Source organism: Tauraco erythrolophus, chromosome 17 (genome assembly GCF_009769465.1).
Source record: "Tauraco erythrolophus isolate bTauEry1 chromosome 17, bTauEry1.pri, whole genome shotgun sequence".
NCBI lineage: Eukaryota > Metazoa > Chordata > Aves > Musophagiformes > Musophagidae > Tauraco > Tauraco erythrolophus.
Genome location: NC_141481.1, coordinates 7,838,449 through 7,855,309, shown reverse-complemented (window position 1 = coordinate 7,855,309; position 16,861 = coordinate 7,838,449). Strand labels below are relative to the sequence as shown.

The 16,861-nt window shown below is 35.2% G+C and overlaps 1 protein-coding gene across 9 annotated transcripts in view; it reads right to left on the bottom strand.

The window, feature by feature from the left end:
- TRRAP (transformation/transcription domain associated protein) overlaps positions 1-16,861 on the bottom strand; it is a 96,208-nt gene that overhangs the window by 10,402 nt on the left and 68,945 nt on the right. For 6 of the 9 annotated variants that reach the window (XM_086622435.1, XM_086622439.1, XM_086622436.1 and 3 more), the window contains 6 exons: positions 14,423-14,624; positions 13,114-13,278; positions 10,547-10,637; positions 8,725-8,924; positions 7,710-7,971; positions 227-452 (listed from right to left, as the gene is read on the bottom strand). In XM_086622435.1, coding sequence (XP_086478561.1) covers positions 227-452; positions 7,710-7,971; positions 8,725-8,924; positions 10,547-10,637; positions 13,114-13,278; positions 14,423-14,624 — 1,146 coding nt within the window. Of the gene's footprint in view, positions 1-226; positions 453-7,709; positions 7,972-8,724; positions 8,925-10,546; positions 10,638-13,113; positions 13,279-14,422; positions 14,625-16,861 lie in introns of those variants that run through there. The other 3 variants (XM_086622441.1, XM_086622442.1, XM_086622444.1) reach the window with 2 other exon arrangements.

Genomic DNA, 16,861 nt, shown 5'->3' with positions numbered 1-16,861 from the left:
TACCCTTCATATAACAGTATGGTTGCTTAGTGAGGCAATGTGAAATTACCAAAGGAAGATAAAATAAAAAAATAAAGGTGTTATACCAAAGTATGACTCTATATATGTAATTTAAATATATGAAGTGTACACAACATTTACTTTTACAGAGTGGACAGATGGAGACAGTTTTCATTTTCTTTTTTGTTTTCAAAATTACAACTACTAATATGCATTTTTAGTTTACCTCGCTATCTTGATGTAGTAATGTGTCGGCTTTGGCATAAGGAATTCTCCAGGTATCTCTACTTCTGCAGTTTGAGCTGAAAAATTACTTAGAAAGCGGCACTTTTCCTCTATGAGGAAGAACTTTGGAAGCTGTTTAGTTTTTGCCTCCAGAATTTTGATCCATTTCTTCAGTTTAGAGATAAGATTGTGAAGTTTCATTGACCCTGGCACACTGAAGTCAAAGTCTGAAAGAACAACAACAACAAAAAAACACATCCTCAGCATTTGAAATTCTATATAGGGTATTTAAGTATCAAGTGTCTGAAGTCTGCATTTTCAAAAAGGTTCTTTCAGCCACATGCCCTCAAGCAAAATACTTTAAAGAGTCCCACATACAGCACACATTCCTGTTACGTGGAAAAGCATAAGGCTAGTTTCAATACTGCAGTGAAATGGAAAGCTGCTACAATCAGCAACTGTATTACAAGGTACAGAACACAATCTGTACAGGATCACACAACAGTACACACTACTACAGATGATGTTGGAAGAGAACAACTCATATAATTCAATACTGCAAACTGAACACACAGAGCTGTACTGCCTTTAAAGACAGGTTCTACTGAATATTTCATCTCTACAAAAAAATCTTTTAGAGAAGTCCTAAAATTATATATAATTTAAACCTATTAGAATCTGCTATCTCTTTTCTGTACACAGCTCTAAAATATTCTCTATTATTTAGTAAATAATGAACTTCCCAAGATTTTCCTGGTTTAGTCATGTAAACATTAGAAAAACATACTGTCAAAATTTTAAACACTATTACTGTATTTAACTGTCTATACACTGCAACCAGACTGCAGAGAAATAAAGCAGTAATAAACCAATCGATTAGATCAGATCATTTAGTGAAAGAGCAGAAGTAAACTTATTTTACAGCCTAGAACTATAATTCTCTGCCCATGTCATTAAAAGTGATTTATTTATTTAAAATCAGTGGAGGTTTTTTACTTTTAAAAAGGACAAAAGAGCCTCAACTGAGGATACAATGTACAATCTGAGAGAACTGCAGGACAAGTAGTAAAATTACTATTACTATTATTCTTCTATTCTGAGCTGCAATAAAATTCTCTGTATTCTTTCCCGGCTTAGATAACAATTGCTTGCCACCACAGGAAGACAGATATAACAGCCTAAGCAAAAATGACAATATTATGCAAACGGCCTGCTCTTTCCTTTGCAACATAACAGCACTGCTGCACGGAACTATCTCCTCTAGCCCACAGGCAAGTGAAGTAAGAACTTTCTCAAGGTCAATACACTATGCAAATAATTCTGTAACAGAAATCACTGCAATATCGATCATTTCCTGGACCAACACCAATGCCATCTTCTCCACATTACGATTTCTGAATACAGCAAACAAATAAATAAATAAATGTGTTTGAATTTCCCATGAGAGGGAAAACAAATAAACTACACAGACAAATGAAATTGTGGCTCAGCACTTCAGAACAACGGCAAGAGACTAAACACAACTGGATAAGAAAATAAACTGCTCTCTCTGTAAACCTCATTAGTTAGGGCATCCCAAATTGTGCAAGTTAACTAACAAATCTTTAAAAAGAACTTCTGTACCAGAGTCCAAAAGATGCCATTTTAAGTTGAACATGTTGTAAGTGAAAAAGCAACAGCAAGAAAGAAATAGAGAATGTCGATTCAGTATTTCTGAAATTTACAGCTAAAGCAGAACAAACAGAATCTTCACTGTGGTTCAATACAACAGAAAATTAATAATCATGAATGCTGCTCAGAGGGGAGATTAATTTGACCACAGAAGTACAGTCCAAGCATCTATCTGCAAGCATGCTAACAGTGAATTAAGTACAAGTGCACAGTAATGACTGCATATAAAAGTTTTTTTCAACCACAATTAAAACCACTCAAAACTCTGATTATCCACAAGACTTACTTCTACAAACAAGCTTAGAACAGTTGGTTTTTTTAGCCAGAAAAGTTCATTTAATTCTATACATACACTGTTTTTCTCTAAGTTCTCTTCTGTACATATACAGGATACTACTATCAAATAAAATTATACAACCTTGCATTTTGCTATTCCGTTACTTAAACAAAATATCAGAGAACACATAACCCAAGATATTTCATTGGGTATCCACAATACACTGATATGCCAAAAGCTTTCAGTGAAAGTCTTAAGTCTACTAGCCCAAAACAGAGCAAGAACACAGCACATGCAAAATGCTTTCCATCTCTGTAAAAAAAAAAAAAGTCTATAATGAAAAATACAGCTTCATATTTACGGATGTTAGAAATTACTATAACTCTGTAATATTCTCTTTTCTTTTAGTACCTGGTATGGGCAGTGCATCTATTGCAATATCACTGTAAAACACTCTTATTATAATCCCAAGTCTACCCTCTAGCGAGCAGTGGGAGTAAATCATTTCATGAAAGTGACAAAATGATTGAATCATTTATCTCCTGGATCCCTGAAGTGCAGGAAAGTATCCCCAAATTGCAACTAGTTTTTGTGCTAATGCGAATGAAAATAGTAAAAATATGTATCAATAAATATTCCTTACAAAATTAAAAGTCATCCAGTTCACCTCGAGAAAAGCTCTAGTTGGTTGAAATGTCTATTTTCGGATTTTTTGCTGTTGTTTTGTTTCCCAGTGGCAGATGGGAAAAACAGAGAGTTCAATTAGTCTTTTTGCTCATGTCACACAGAGTCCATCTGAGAAGAAAAACCACTTCAACTAGAAGAAAGGTAAATACAAGATCGGACATTGCTTGCGTACAAAGTCTCTCTGCTTTGCAGACATCTTAATCTCTATAAACACTATTTCTGCTCCAAACAAATCCACTTTTTCCAGTACTTACTACTGGAGAACATCATCTCAAGCTAACACATGCTGGTCTGAAATATCTTACTGCTTTATGCCATCTTTTCCTAAACAGAACAGGAAGTCTACCTCCTGATCTTTAATGGAGATATTCACAGAAGACTACCATACTTCACAGCACTTCAACTGAGGAAATTTACTCTCTGTTCTTAATACTGCTAAATAGTGATACATGTATTTCAACCAAATATGATCATTCGAAGTTGTGAATGTCTCAAAAATTGCTACCTGGATCCATCCAACCCAGCATAATTGGCAAGTTCTTCCCAGTTTCAATGAAAGGACAATCAGAGCGCACAACCTTCCTGCCAGTGAGACAGACCTAAAAACCCTGATTGTTCTTAACACAGCTGGAGAAAGCTTAATACTTCCTGAACCACAGCTGCACCGCCACTCCTCAGGAAGCAACACAAAAAACACACTATAGTTGGCAAAACTAGAGTGCCAAAATCTCTGTCCCCTTGAAACCCCTGACCTACAGAACATTGACATACCATTAAAAAGCAAAGAAAACACCTCCAAGCAAAGAGTTAACTGAAACAAACCCCTCCTGCTACACTGGCAGAAAGCAGCTCTAATCCCTTAATGCACTTAGCACAAGCAATAGCCCATTTGCAAGATTTTAAAGATTATTCTGACCATAGACAAAGCCGCTTAAGGAGGTTCATGACCCAAAGATCTTCAACTACAGAGCAAGGACACCCACCACGTAAAAGCCACTTAGGATGGAAATGTAAGCTTTGCTTTGCAGAGTAGTTCAAATTCTTTATACATAGGACACTGAAGAAGCTCCAAGCATTCTCCAAGACAGAGGAGCTGTCTTCCTTTTGAAGTTATTATTCAGACATTTACATATTCTGTATTTTCCCAAAGGTTCTTTTTAATCTCACAGAATTTTTGAAGAGCATCAACAAGAATGAAAAAATCTCGGTGACAGTTAAGCAGAAATGTAAAGCAGGACTTCTGGCTTATCAGTCAGCTCCAGAAAATCAAGACTGCAAAGACCAGACTCAAGGTCAAGTATGATGCTAACTCCAATCTCTTCATCTGGGTTTTCTGGATAACGTCCTGATATCTAACAATTAGAAGGCAGTAAAGAAAGAGCTACTAAAGTGATGCTATGTTTAGTCTTAAGAAAAAAAACCTAACACCCAAAAATCCTTAAAAAAAGCTGAAAATAATTATTAACAGAGCTCTTTCCCCTGCCCTTTTCCCACACTTCGGAGACACACTAGGACTTCAAGAAGCTTCCGATTACAGAGTTTTCATTCACAGTAAATAATTCATTGTGCTGGGTGTCAAAACTCTCAAGAAAATTATCTTGCCCTTTAAGGGTATATTTTGGAATTTTCCATTAGTATTCAGCTTCAGTGGAGAGATGGTTGCAGAAAGAAGCCAATCCAAACTCTAAACTATCATCTGTCCACAAAAGAACAATTGAGGCAGTTTTTCTTCCTCCTTTCACTGCTGAGAGAGCTCTCAAAGGGAGCATTTCTCAGCATTTGCCTGTTCTTTGATGTCAAAGGTTTAGCAGAAAAGAAGAGAAGGAACAAAGAACAGATGGTCAAAGAACTACGCATTTGAAGTTCCAGGAAAAAAAATTCAAAGTAAAATTTGGGTTTAAATATATAATGTTAGGATGGAAAAAGATGACCCATCAAAGCTCTAATGGTCCAGACTACCACAGACAAAGTATTTAGAATATAAGAAACGGTGTGAGAGCCCCCAACGGCTCCAAACAGGAATCAAGATGCAACTCAGATGTTGGAGGAAGAGATTACACAACCAAACATAGTTGAAAGTGTCTATAAAACATAGCTGTCAAAATTAATCTGGAAATAACTGAAGAAAACAGTTTACTCCAAGACAGCTTCTCAGCTTGGATACTTTTGAAATGGAAGGCAACCACTGTAATTATCTGTCCATCATCTAAATGCAACTGGTACTGAGAAACAGAAAAATAAAAACATGAATGTTCTAGTGTGACGAAAGGGCACGGTAGGCATGATTTACAAATGGTTTCTCGTATATTAAAACAGGCTTTGCCATCTATAGTAATTACAATCCTATTCATTTATTTATGCACATTTTACTGTTATTGCAAAATTAATAAAAAAACCCTTACTTTCATTTTCTCCATAATATATTAAATTACAAAAATGCATACGTATATCGATCAGTTTAATTTCTTCTGTTTTCCCAGACTTCATTTGTGAATTAGAACACTGAATTTATTATATTAAAATAAAATCAAATCTAGCACTAAGCAAAATAATTATTTTAATCTTGTAGACATTCATGTTTAATCATACTTGAAAAATAAAACATGAACTCTTCAACAAAAAAATACAGGAATTACTTATTATTAAATCCAAGTTTACTAAGAAACACTTTGCATTTTATGACTCTACATGATTTTTATGTCCAGGCCTATGTCGCTGTTCTTTGTTTTATATGTTGTTCCAAATAATTCTTTATAAATGCTATGATTAGACAGTAAACATGGAAACCTTAAATGCCAGTAATATATCATAAAGACATGCAAAAAATACACAACAGCATATAAAAACTGAAAATCCTCTCGTTTTTTTAAGTAAAAATTGTAACTGAATTGTAATTAAGCTTTCTTAATTGTTTCTCTAGAAATGTGCAGAAACATTAGTTTAGGTTTTGCAGACTTAGGCCTAGTGTCTTCAGTTTTTGTTACACTTTCTGAAACACCAGATCTCTCTAACACTCAAAGGAAAGAAACTAAGACGTACTATGACAGACCAAAAATAACTCAAAACCAACAAAAACCCAGCGTATCAACAACACTTGTAGTAATGAAAAAGTGACTACACTACTATTGTAATGTACAGACACATAAACCATTATTAAAAAGGAAAAACAAGTCTAAATGTGTATCAAATGTATCTTTTTTCCCCTGTAATGTTTTGTCAAAGACACACAAAATGTTTCTACTTCCATTACCCTCCCTAGTACACTTCATCCAGTAAAAATTTAATCATATGGTTCAGGACTTTCATTATCTGCTGTCATGCAACTGTTGTGCCTCAAAAAGGACATCATGCAACACATTGCGTGCACAAGATATATAGGTCATATCTACAACTGAGTTACTTTCACAAGATTCCCATCAGCTCACTTATTTTCACAACATTATCAGTAAAATGCTTGAAAAAACATCACAACTTTAGTTGTCAAACTCTGTAAATGCTCAGTAGCTCTGTTGACCTCAAATAATTCTAAGTTAAGGCTACTTTATGTAACTTGGAATTCTAAAAAGAGTTAACTTCTCAATGCAAGATTCACTTTTGCAGAGGAACCAGCCTGACGTGGAAAGGAAGTGTTTTTTCAATGATTACAAAAGCTAAGATGGTAAGAGCCTTAACTCATGCCAGAATCATCTCAGAGTCCTAGTAACGTGAAGAGAAGGACAGATTCAGAGAAAGACAAAAACCCAGATCTTCACAAAAATTCTGTCTTTCCAGTTTTGAACAACTACTAAGTTTGAATTCTCTTAAAAATAAAAATTAAAAAAAATAACACCAAACCACTGAACTACTTATTTTCATTTATTTAACTATTATTAATTTATTTAACTATTCATTTTCATCTAATTCCACAGTTATCTTTAAGGAAAAGCTGATGTAGTTTAGATTGGAATTTATGCAAAACTCAAAATCCTGGCAATCTACAACATCGATGCCAAAGTCACCTTCTGCCATACAAAGCTGCATGGTTTCACCACTTTTCACCAAATATATTAAAACCACACCCTACTGTACACAAGCTTTCCTTAGAATTTTAAATCAACATCAGATACTCAAACACTTAACTCCACTGATGAAATGAATGAAGCAAAACAGCTACTTCTCTTAAGTATCTTTTTTATTAGATCTGATTGAAGTTATTGATTCAATTTACCTAACGATGTAAATTGTGTAATAGGATTTTTATAATCTAGTTATTCAAAACACTGAGGTGTTTTGGATAACTAGATTATAAAAATCTTCCTCACTAGAAGTAGGCTGTTTTGAAAGACTTCACACAATATTGTCAGTTTAGAGTTCCAGGGTGAAAATTTCATTAAATTCTGGCATCACCATAAAATACAGATCAATATTGTCCCTCATGTATAGCGGGCAGTTCTATGGAAACTTCAAAAATATTATAGTGAGGTAATCTAATTTATCTTTAAACACCTATGTGATCTGACCATAGTTTTTGTAATTAAAGTACAACAACATACTTATTCTCTTTGTTGAGGTCTGTTTTTCACTTGAGTTATCTTTATTACTTCACAGAAGACAAACAAACAAACAATTTTAGGTTTGTTGAATGACAGAAAGGTGCTCTTTTCAGTATTTTCTCTTTGGAAAAATATTGAAAGAATAATAAAAAAGCAGAATGCCTTCACAGTTGCAATTCAGGAAAGAAACGTCACAGGAGATTAGAAGTAACACTTAAAAAAAAACCACACCAAAAACAAACAAACAAAAACCACAAACACAAACAAACAACAACAAAAAAAAACCAAAACCAAAACAAAAAAAAATAAACATTTACCTGTTGTAAATTGCCCTTTTAACTTCTGGAACACGGGATCTTGAGCTGTTGCCTGTGCTCTCCTAGCTAGTGACTCTGAGGCTGCACTAGAGAACATGGTGGACACATTAGAGACGTTCTCAAGACCTACTCCAAAAGTGCTGACTAATTTCTTGACAAAATTAAGTGTATGAGGAGTGATTTTGGCATCTGAAACAGCTCCGCTTTTCTCAAAAGCAACAGAATAGCACTTCGCCAAGCCCTGCTGCAGCTGTCTGAGAACCTGAAGATTAAAAAAAAAAAGATAAAACTAGTCAGGAAGGTCAGGACTTCTGATCTGACACCAATCCCACGCTGCATTTTGTACAATAAAGTTATCCTCTCAGAAACATTTATTTAAAACTGTGTTTTTAAATTGCATCAGAGGGTCCATCAGAATGACAGCACCGATTCTTACCAGCACTGCAAACGAACAAACTGAGCAGTGGAAACGCTGCATCAGAGAGCACACCCTGCTCTTTCAACAGCAGCCGAGTTTTACATTTCATATTTTGTCATATATTAGAAAATGATGTGGTACAAGGATTGTGTCTTCAAACAAATACTGCGCTTGGTAGAAAGAACAGACACTTTGAGAGGCAAATAATAAAAGTAGAGTGGCATGTCCATCTGCTCTCTTATAATTCAAACTTCGGACAATAATCACCACCTGTCACAGACCACCAGAACAAGAAGGAAACTGGTACTTGTGAAACTTAGTGTAAGAATATAAATTTTCAGTTAGTACAAGCAACATCTTAAATCCCAGATGCATTCATCAAATTAATATAGTTTTGGGAAACCTCTGTATTGCTTCCAGAAGAAGAACCAAGCTTCTTAAAACTCCAATCAGAACAATCAGCTTACAAACACATCAGTTTACTAATCAAAATAAATAGTTATGTTTTAATGTTTAAAAATAATTCTAGACAAATATTTTGCAGTTAGCTTTTCCTTAGATGATACATACATATAATGGTGTATTAAAGCCAAATACCTCTTCATGCCAATTCTCTCTGAACCAGACCATCTGATCTACAATGCCTTCCAGAGAAGACAAAAGTGTTGGATGTAATTCTCGCTGCATATGCATAATTCTGCTGCATCGCCACATTGGTGCAGTGGCTCTGATTGGACCAGGGTCTGAGGCAGAGTGGGACTGATTTCCAACTGAGCTTGGCTGTTGTTGCCCAGAATCTGGAAAGTGGAAAATTTTAAAAAAAAAAATAATAAATTACCTTTCATAAGCTTGATACATGTCTGCATGAAATAAAATAAATTGTTCCAAGAGTTTGCTTTAGATATGCATTAAGTATTGACCATGTATTACCTGTACAGAATTTCTGAAAATTCCAGAAGATTTGTTTTTTAGAAAAAAAAAAAAATTGTGTTTTAGAAAGAAAACTCTGCTCCAAATGCTGTTCAGTGGTGCAGACTTCCAAAACTTAGAGCAATATAAACTCTCCAAAAAACACACACGAGGTGTAGCCTCAGCTTTCACACCACCTAACAATGCTCCGGAAGTAACTAACATCGTTTCATATAGGGTCAAACTTTTTAAATTACGGGAGTTTTGCTTCCTTCTCTTTCGGGGAGCTCTCTCACACAGAACGAAGAATAAACACACTGGTGCCAACAACACACAAGTTGTCGTAGAGTGTATCTTTCAGCACAGCTGATCTCTTGAATTACAACTACATTGGACAGTGATTAAGCACAGAGTTTTGTTTGATCAGATGACCCCTCACTACTTCACACAACTCACCGACACAGCAGTAGTTTGTGGCAGAACTGCTGGGAAAACATATTACTGGTTATCACTAAGTGCCCACGTGGCAATACCAAGAATTTGGCACAGAAGCCTCCATCACTGGATATGAATGCAGTGAAATATTAGTTATGTGGGCTGCTCCTCCTCCAAAGGAGCATCCAAAGAAAAATAAGACATTATTTAATTAGTGCCCTTCAAAATTTTATGCAGAAATTTAGTGAACTAATTCCCAAGCAAAAAAGGGAAATTAAATAAACAATGCACTTTGTAACAAAGTACAGAATAGAAGGGAGAGTTCTACAAGTAACTCTCCTGGGATTCCCAGGAGATTAAATGGGACAAAAGAACAACTAAATTCTGTGGAATTATTTGACATAACAATTCTAAATAGGATTTGTTCTTGGAAAAAATGGTGTTGTGCAAGTTGCTTAATGTTCTCCTCACCTTCCAAACACTTCTTCAAAGCCAACGTTGATTTTATTTTAGATGCTTATTTTACTTGAAAATTCACCATAAGAAGTTATTATGGAGACCTTAAAGTACAGATTATTCCAAGAAAGCAGTTCACGTCACTTGAGTTACATGAACTCATCTTTCGTTAATTATTTTTTAAAGTTTGACTCATTTGAAAAGAAATAATGTTGCGTGGCTCATGCTTCCAATCAAAATTAGACTAGGACGTCCTAGAAAACTATGACGTTCTTCTGCATTTGTAATCCAAGAATTTTCCACCTCTCCACCAATTTTTCAAGATAAAAGTCCAGTAAAGAACATGTGATTCTCAATAATTAAGGTGACATCAGAATGAAGGAGATGAAACTCAGTAAATATTTCATTCAAGAAAATTCAAGACAGCTCAAGCCACCACTAGATTTAACTTCACAGAAACGAATGAATGCAAGCAAAGTTTATCAAGAACTTTTTTTCCTTAGCCTTGACAACTTGGTATGTTTTCTAGAGAATCTATTTTTCCAGTAAAATCAGGTGAAACTCAAAATAACTACTAAGTTACAAAAAGCCCAAATAATTTGATCACTATCCAGCTCACCGCTTTTGTAGCGCTCTCGTTGTTCTATCTTCAAGGTCAAATAGAGGGTCCTAATAGGGAAGTAGACAGCTTGGGGATAGACTCTTCCCACCTATTTGGAGATACACATATACATATTCCTCAGTTAAGGAAAACTGACTATAGATCAGATCTACACATACAGATTCTCTCTGTAATTGAGTGCAATTCAGTAATAATCAGCTCCTTGGTTTAACTAACAGCTTATGGAAAACTAGGAAATTAAGATTCTTTCAGTAACAGAAACACGAAGAGGATGAAATGGCAACTCCCTACACATATTGTTAAGGCATTACCTAATTAGGGCTTCCAGATCATATTGCCTAATAAACCTGAAAACAGCTTAATGTCGGAGTACCAGCTGGGCGAGCTCAAAGATCTTATTCATGTACACAACAGAAGAAAAACAGACGTAATGACAGCGGTTAGTTTTTAAATTAGGCCACAATTCCCAGGGAGCCCCATGATACTTGATAAGAAGGCCCATTAGAGAGTAACTGTACTCCACCTAATTGTGTCACTTAATGTACAGGGATACCAATCCCATCCAAAAATAGAAAAGATTTTATGGCTTCCATTAAAAAAAAGCTAAACAGATATTAACATTTAGCATCCCCTTTAAAATCTGTAAATCCTTCTATTAAAGGAAAGAAACTGTGTCTAAGTGCTACTCACAATAGAGTACATCTTAAGACATGATTAGAGCCTTCTCCAGCCACAATTTTACTAAATGATGGATTCTTTGTGCATTCAAATGGGTGTGGTAATTGGTAGAAATTTTGCAGTGGCATTTAACTGTTCAGTCATATGATATTTATGGCAGATTACAAACCTGACACACACAGGCTTCATGCTGTAATTGAAGAGTAAACTATATGGAAAGAATTGTAAGGTTTAGGTTCCAGTACTTCCGCAAACTAGTTTTAAATTAGTAACACAGCAAATTTGGTATTTCTTTATTTTATATTCCTTCTATGGATAAACAAGATAAACAAAAATATCTGTGATATTTATGAGTCTAAGCTCCAACTACAGTAGGACTTCTGAGTAGGCACTCACTTCTAAAAATATGATACAGATCTCAACAAATAAGAAGTGCCTACACCTCTTCAAAGTAAGTTTTTTCTGTCTGCTGACAGAAGACAGCAAAGCACACTGGTGTTGCAGGACAATATCAAGCCCCATGCATCAGAAATTTTGCCTTAGCTACTTTGCTTTCTTAAGCTGTTTGGGTGCATGGTCTCTTCAAAGTTTCATTTTAATTTTGTGGAGAGAGAGGGAAGGAAACGTATACGTATGCACACATACTTATCCAGATTTATGTATACAAGTATCAGGGCACACATAAACGCACATGGACATATTCTCTCTCTACAAAAATACACATTCTCAGAGCTTTGAAAAAGCAAAGATAAGGAATAATATAAAAGGAGCTGGATATCATAGAATCATAGAACATCTTGAGTTGGAAGAGACCCTACATGGATCATCAAGTCCCTATCTCAAAAAAATAAAAGCGTAGAGGGAAGGAAAGAAGAATGCCGTGAGGAATTCAGCACAACAGTTGTTTGTTGCCAGTTTTCAGGAAACAGTGGAGCACTGTAGACAGACGTGGCCCACGGTACAGGCTAACATGAGAGCTCCTCATGTTCACCTGTACAGTAACAGGACCTCACAACTGTTTTACATTAACCTGAATGAACAAACATCAAAATGCTTCCAGGTTGTGCACATGCTAAAACAGAGCGGAAGTTACACCACGGATAGTTAACATCTCTGAAAACATGATGTTTGAACCATGTTCGCGCCAAGAATAACAAAACAGAACCTAAAAACACATTAACAGAAAGATAACACTTATTCTCAGTCTACAGACATGCTTCAACCCCTTTTGCACTGAGATACACACATAGGTTCTATTCTTCGATTCTGCTGCAGAGCAGACAGCAGTAGGCAGTAAAATCTTGAAATCCCAAAGCAAGAATAATCAAAACTAATACCTGTCAGTTCAAAAGTACAAATCCAGGAAGTTCGCTTCTTCATCGAACTCCCTAAACCTTGTCATTAGTTGTCTAATCATTTATCATGCTAAACTTCAAGCGAGAATTTACAAAGCCCCAGTAAAGATTTCTGATGGTGACAGACAGAAGCTTGTTTTTCAAAATTAAGTCTAATAAAAAACAAAGCACTAATGAAATAGTTTGCCCTTTAGTCATCAAAGCTAACAATTCTTTATCCCTACTCTTACGTTACAAACATTCCACTATGTATTTCTAAATATGTTCTATGATGTTCACAAAAATGTAATAAAGAGAATTCTAGACTCAAAGCCTCGTGCACATATGGTATACAATTTCACTGGATTTAATCTCATTAAGCAACACTTACTTTGAAATTTAAAATATTTTACCTTCAGAGAGAAATTATCATTTTTTAACACATCAACAGATGCAAATAATAGCATTTTTAAAGCTTTACATTTTCTTAATTTGCATCTCAATCCTGAAAACAAAGATAGACAACAAAGAATTAGTGACTGTCTTTTGTACCTGACTAATGAGGTTCAGGAGGAGTTTGCCCTCTGAGCCAACCAGGCATGTCAACAGCTGTGGAATCCAGGCCAACCACTGAATGGGTGGGACACCAATACAGTACTTGTCTACTGCATCTGCTAAAGTGTTCTTGTCATCATCAAAACTCAGTAGCCAAAGAACCTAAAAAAGAATTTCAAGAGGACATCTCAGGGCTTAAATTCAAGACATGTCAATCGTATCATGAAGAAAAAAAACCCACAGATGTTTTATTAATATGATAGTGGAGTCCTTGTAAAGGTCAAAGCCTCCTTGGACACAAGAACTTACATTATGCCTGGCCAATGTAATTTTTTCTCCCACAAATAATATTTAAAGATGAAAAAAAAGTGTACTACCTGCTATGGAACAAGACAAAAAAAAGCCAATGAACGTGACTGCATTCCACAAATTATTTGGGTTTTTGTTTGGAGGCAGAGGGAGTGGAAAATGAAGCATGTTTATAGAACCTAAAATACACTATTTAGATAAATTAACTTTGAAGCAAGAGCTTGAGTATTTCTATGGGTGTTTTTAATTATTTCAACTGTCCATCCCTAATGATACTTTTTCTACTAATTTAATTTAAATGCAAATATATTAAGTACTGACTAAAAGTCACAGTTATAAAAAAAGTTAAAAAAGTTATGCAAACAGACAAGGAGCACAATAAACTTCAGAGTGCTATGGAGGCCACCTTTAATCTAAAAAAATATTTTCTGTGTTTGTTTTATGTTCAAAATAGATTGTCTTTCACAGTCGGCTATCATTTTTAAAATTTTCTTCATGAGAGAGATTAAAGTAAATATCCCCAAACTAAGAAATACATAAAGGAAAGAACTTTGGCTGAAATCGTTGAGTTAGAGTAAAAATTTACAGAAAAAGCTTATTTGGAATAAAACGCAATTCTGAGAGAAAAGTCAATATTAATTATCCATAGTAATGACCAACAGACATCAAATCATGTCACTTTTTAGAGCACTAAAGGATGCCTTTTTGCAGATATTTCGCCGCATTATATATCTAGAAATGCTGCAATGTGACCTCTTTTCTCCCACAAAGTTTCCACAACTGAAAAAGCCAACCCAAATATGCCAATGAAGTAGAAAAAGCCATGAGGAGTTACAAGCAATGACCCCGCAGCAACCATACACAGACTTTCAGCCTAAATTAAAGCTTTCCATCAGTAACTGACATTTCTCTAACTGCACAAATTTGGGCACTGAACATTATCCCAGCCTTTTTAGGGAGTGCAGTTCCAATTCATTTTTAAAACCCTCAATCTTACCTTTGCTAAGTATTTTCTTGATTTGCTCTCATTCTGATGACGACATGCGTGCAGGTAGCAAGTAATAGCAGACACACCCAGGTGAAGCTGACGTTCTTTCACGAAGATATTCTCCAGATAATCACCCCACATTGCCCATGCTTTCACTAGCACATCATGCATTTGCACAGCTGCAGAGAACGCCTTGTTTGCTTCTTCAGACCTGCATTGTGACAAGGAACAATATTAGTTTTATACTAACTGAAAGTTACTAAATTAAATGAGTCAGATTTCTGATATAGTACTCAATTACTGTCTTAACACTCAACGATCTTTTTTCATTAAGTTCTTTAGTAAGGTCTTATGTCTGTTTTGTCTTAGCTTTCCTTAAAGTTCAGCACCTGTGAAAGTAAAGGCTTCATAATGGAAACAACTGTGTGTTTAAGATCTCCAGATACTTTCTGAAAAAAACCCAACAACTTCCAGTGCAGTACAATTGCAACCCAAACAATACAGTATGATACTGGGAGAAAGAAGAACAAATGGTAATACAAGAAGAGCAGAAGCAAAAGCATTAAAAAGTGTTTCTCTGCTGAGAAAAAAATTAAAAATTGAGGAGTTTGAAAAAGCAACATTGGGAAGATCTTATATTAGCTATCTTCTGAAGGACTACATCTTAACTATTCTGCCACCAAAGTCACAAAAAAATTTCCAATCAACATTATCTAGAAAATGTCGGTTCCGCATTTCCACAGCTTTAAAAGTTTACTTTTCAACAGGAAAATGGAAGGAACATGAAGGTTAGTCATGTAGTTCTCGGTAATCAAAAGATTATTTGTTTGATACTTCTGAAGTCTTTTCTAGGTTTTCTCAAGTGTTCCTAGTTCAAGATTTGGCACGATTCATCCCAATACATACACAGCCCTTGAATCTATGTAACTTTTCAGGCATAAAAATAAAGGATGAGAAAACTCTCATACGCATTACTGAAATAAAGAAATTTTTTAAGTATTCCAAGATTTCTTTTAATAGAAAGTCTTCACTTTCTGTACTATAACAGAAAGTCTTCACTTTTTGTACTAAACTGTACAAAAGTAACGTAATGCTTGTTTGACTAATTTTTTTAAATGAACTGCAAACAATTTTTTATAAAAATATTAGCTTGGAGGATTACAGTGATAAATTAAAATGACTAGCTACTGAAGGAAAACTATAAAAACGAAAGCAGCTTTGTCTAAGTGTATATTAGTTTCTCTGTTACACAAATATGTCACTTGCTTTCAGAGGCTCTCTGTGCTCTAGACAGAGGTTTCGAAGCGAACCACCACAGCAGCCGCCTGATAGATGACTTTGTATCACTACTCCCGCTTTACAAAAAGCGGACTTTTCAGTCGGTTTTCTTTTCTCCTTCTCTACAATCCATCATTCTCGACACATGAGATGACTTTTTTAAAACAGTCTCTATCACCTTGCTTAGCAAATGGGCAGCTCAGGGAGATGCAAGAGCAGAGGTGACCTTTAACTTCCAGTTTAGTTGACACACAAGTAATCAGCAGTCACACAAATTCTCAGGTTCAACATTGTCATTGTTCCTAACTGCAACCTGCCTAAATTCCTGACCTCAACTGTGGTGCTAAAACACGCCTGTATGTTTTTTTGGCACAATTAAGAAACTGTAAGTACATCAAAAACATGTTTTAAACAGAAACCTTTACCCATTCTATCCTGACAGAACCAAAAGAGACAGTTTAGCTGTCTTTATCTGTATGAATAAAAAAAAAAATAAATAAATAAATACATGGAGGGAGGTAAACTTGCTTTTCTTTACACCTCAACTGAAATCAAGCTTGCTTATGGCCATAAAAAAAGCCCACTGCACTTTCTATCAAAGTAATTACATTCTGCCTATTTAAAATTCTCTCTTGTATCCACAGAAGAAGATATTTATCATTCCTTGACTTAAATTGCTATGTGAGGTTGCAGTGTACAGCTTAAAATCTGATGGATTTCATTCTGTAAGGGTACACAATGTAGTGGTAAAGGAATTATTCCACCCATATGTAACATGTAGCAATATTGCCACTAAAAACCATGCATAAAAGCTGTTGAGATCAAAAGGGGTTTTTTTGGCATCACTGAACAAAATTTAACTGCTGAGATATTTGTTTACTGAACTAAAGAGAGATCTTTCTCAAAATAGTAAGACGTCTGTCAGCATAAAGCAAAAATACTATGACAGGAGTTGTGTGAAAGCAAGACTTGCACCTAGGTGTTTAATTGCTGCAATGCAAGACTTCTCCAACAAACACATTAGTCTTTTCAGTTCAATTATCTGAAACAAGTGTTGCATTTCCATATTGCATGTCGCACCAGATTTGTCTAAGCATTCTGAACTATGCCACCACACATTTTCGTATGCCTTGACCAATTGCAGCTATTAATTGGACATGAACAATGAAA